Here is a 1,771-nt window from a genome sequence, read left to right as displayed (position 1 = left end):
AGTCATGTCATCATTTCTCTGATGGCATGGTCTTCTTCGGCAACGAAGGGAGAACGCAACAATAATACCAATGTACCTTATCAAACCTCTCTGTCTCTACAGTGTATCTAAATAATTAATTTTCCTTGATTTTCTTTATCAATATCTAAATTTGTTAAATTTTTAAGGGTAGAGTAACATAGTCTTTATAATGAACTGAATTCTCCCAAGGCTTCATGTTGGTTAATTTTGTACTGTAGATCTATTTAATTGTTTCAAGATACTAATATATTATTATTTTTTTTACTTTTTTGACCATCACCATCATCTCCAGATAATGATTTCAAAAAATTGGAAAATAGAATTCATTAGGATGGCATCCTTTTGCACTTATTGAGTGATTATTCAAAAGACCCTAAGTCATATGTCTTCATAACATCTTCTTTAAGTCATCTTTCACAACCTTGTTCTTTAAGTTGCATATTAGGGGACTGAGCATAGGAATGACAACTGTATAAAATACAGAAACAACCTTGTCTTGCTGCATTGAGTAATTGGAAGTGGGACGCGAATACATGAAAAGAATGGTCCCAAAGAAAATGGTGACAGCCATGAGGTGGGAAACACAGGTTGAGATGGTCTTGCTCCTTCCCTCAGCAAAGTGCATCCTCAGGATGGTGAAAAGGATGAAAAGATAAGAAATGAGAATCATCAGCACACAAATTATGACAATAAAACTGGGGAAAATCACAATTACAATTCCATTGGTACGACTGTCAGGACAGGAGAGTTTTAGGAGGGGTGGTGTATCACAGTAAAAATGGTTAATCAGGTTGGAGCCACAAACTTGAAGGTCATTCCAGTGTGAACAGTTGCATTAGTAAATCCACCTAAGAATGCAATAACAATCAGCGAGAGGGAAATTCTTTCTGACATGATAACAGAGTAAAATAGTGGGTAACAGATGGCCACATAACGGTCATATGCCATCATTGCTGAGAGAAAACATTCAATACCCACAAATGACCCAAAGAAGTAAAACTGAGCAGCACAACCATTGAAGATGGCTTTCCTCTCATTGAAGATGTTTACCAGAATCCTAGGAGTGATTGAAGAGGAATAAGATGAGTCCACAATGGACAAATTGCTGAGGAAGAAATACATGGAGATAAGGAGTTTAGGCTCAATCGTTATCAGCAAGATCATCGCTAAATTGCCCACCATGGTAACTACATAGATGAAAAAAAATATCACAAAGAGGATGATCTGGAGTTTGGAATTGTCGTCGAGTCCCAACAGGACAAATTCAGTCACCTCTGCTTGATTCCACTCCTTGATATCACCCATGTACTATATTATTCATGCAGAACTAAAAATGATGGTATATCACATCAGTAGCTTGGATAAATTAATGGAGCATATATTTGAGTACTCAAAGATTGATTCAAATGTCTGTATTCTAATTTTTTATGTTGTTAAATTTCTACATGACATTCATTAAATCACTTTCCTTCTCTAGTTCTCAGTTCACTCCTCTGTACATTGGGGGATTTATAGTTTGAAATAACTTTGGAATTGGAAGAGTCCTTAGGGAAAAAAGGATATTGAAATAAATAGTAGTATCATAGACTTACAACAAGAAGAGACATTACAGGAGTATATCTAAATCAAGCCCAATCCCATCTAAATCTAGTCCAAAATCATTATTTAAAAAGTTGGGTCACAGAGTACTGCATGGCACGTTGTAAGATCATATATATCATATACCACAATTTATTCAGCCATTCCTCAA

The 1,771-nt window shown here is 35.6% G+C and overlaps 1 protein-coding gene across 1 annotated transcript; it reads right to left on the bottom strand.

Moving 5' to 3' along the window:
• Positions 1–409: 409 nt before the first annotated feature.
• On the bottom strand, positions 410–1,326 carry LOC140522585 (olfactory receptor 5AP2-like). The gene is given in 2 exon segments (XM_072637967.1): positions 410–825; positions 828–1,326. Coding segments are annotated over 2 exon segments (915 nt in total).
• Positions 1,327–1,771: the final 445 nt, after the last annotated feature.

The sequence above is a fragment of the Notamacropus eugenii genome, chromosome 2, assembly GCF_028372415.1.
Source record: "Notamacropus eugenii isolate mMacEug1 chromosome 2, mMacEug1.pri_v2, whole genome shotgun sequence".
Lineage (NCBI taxonomy): Eukaryota > Metazoa > Chordata > Mammalia > Diprotodontia > Macropodidae > Notamacropus > Notamacropus eugenii.
The sequence above is the reverse complement of the archived record's forward strand: the minus strand, read 5'-3'. Positions and strand labels throughout refer to the sequence as shown.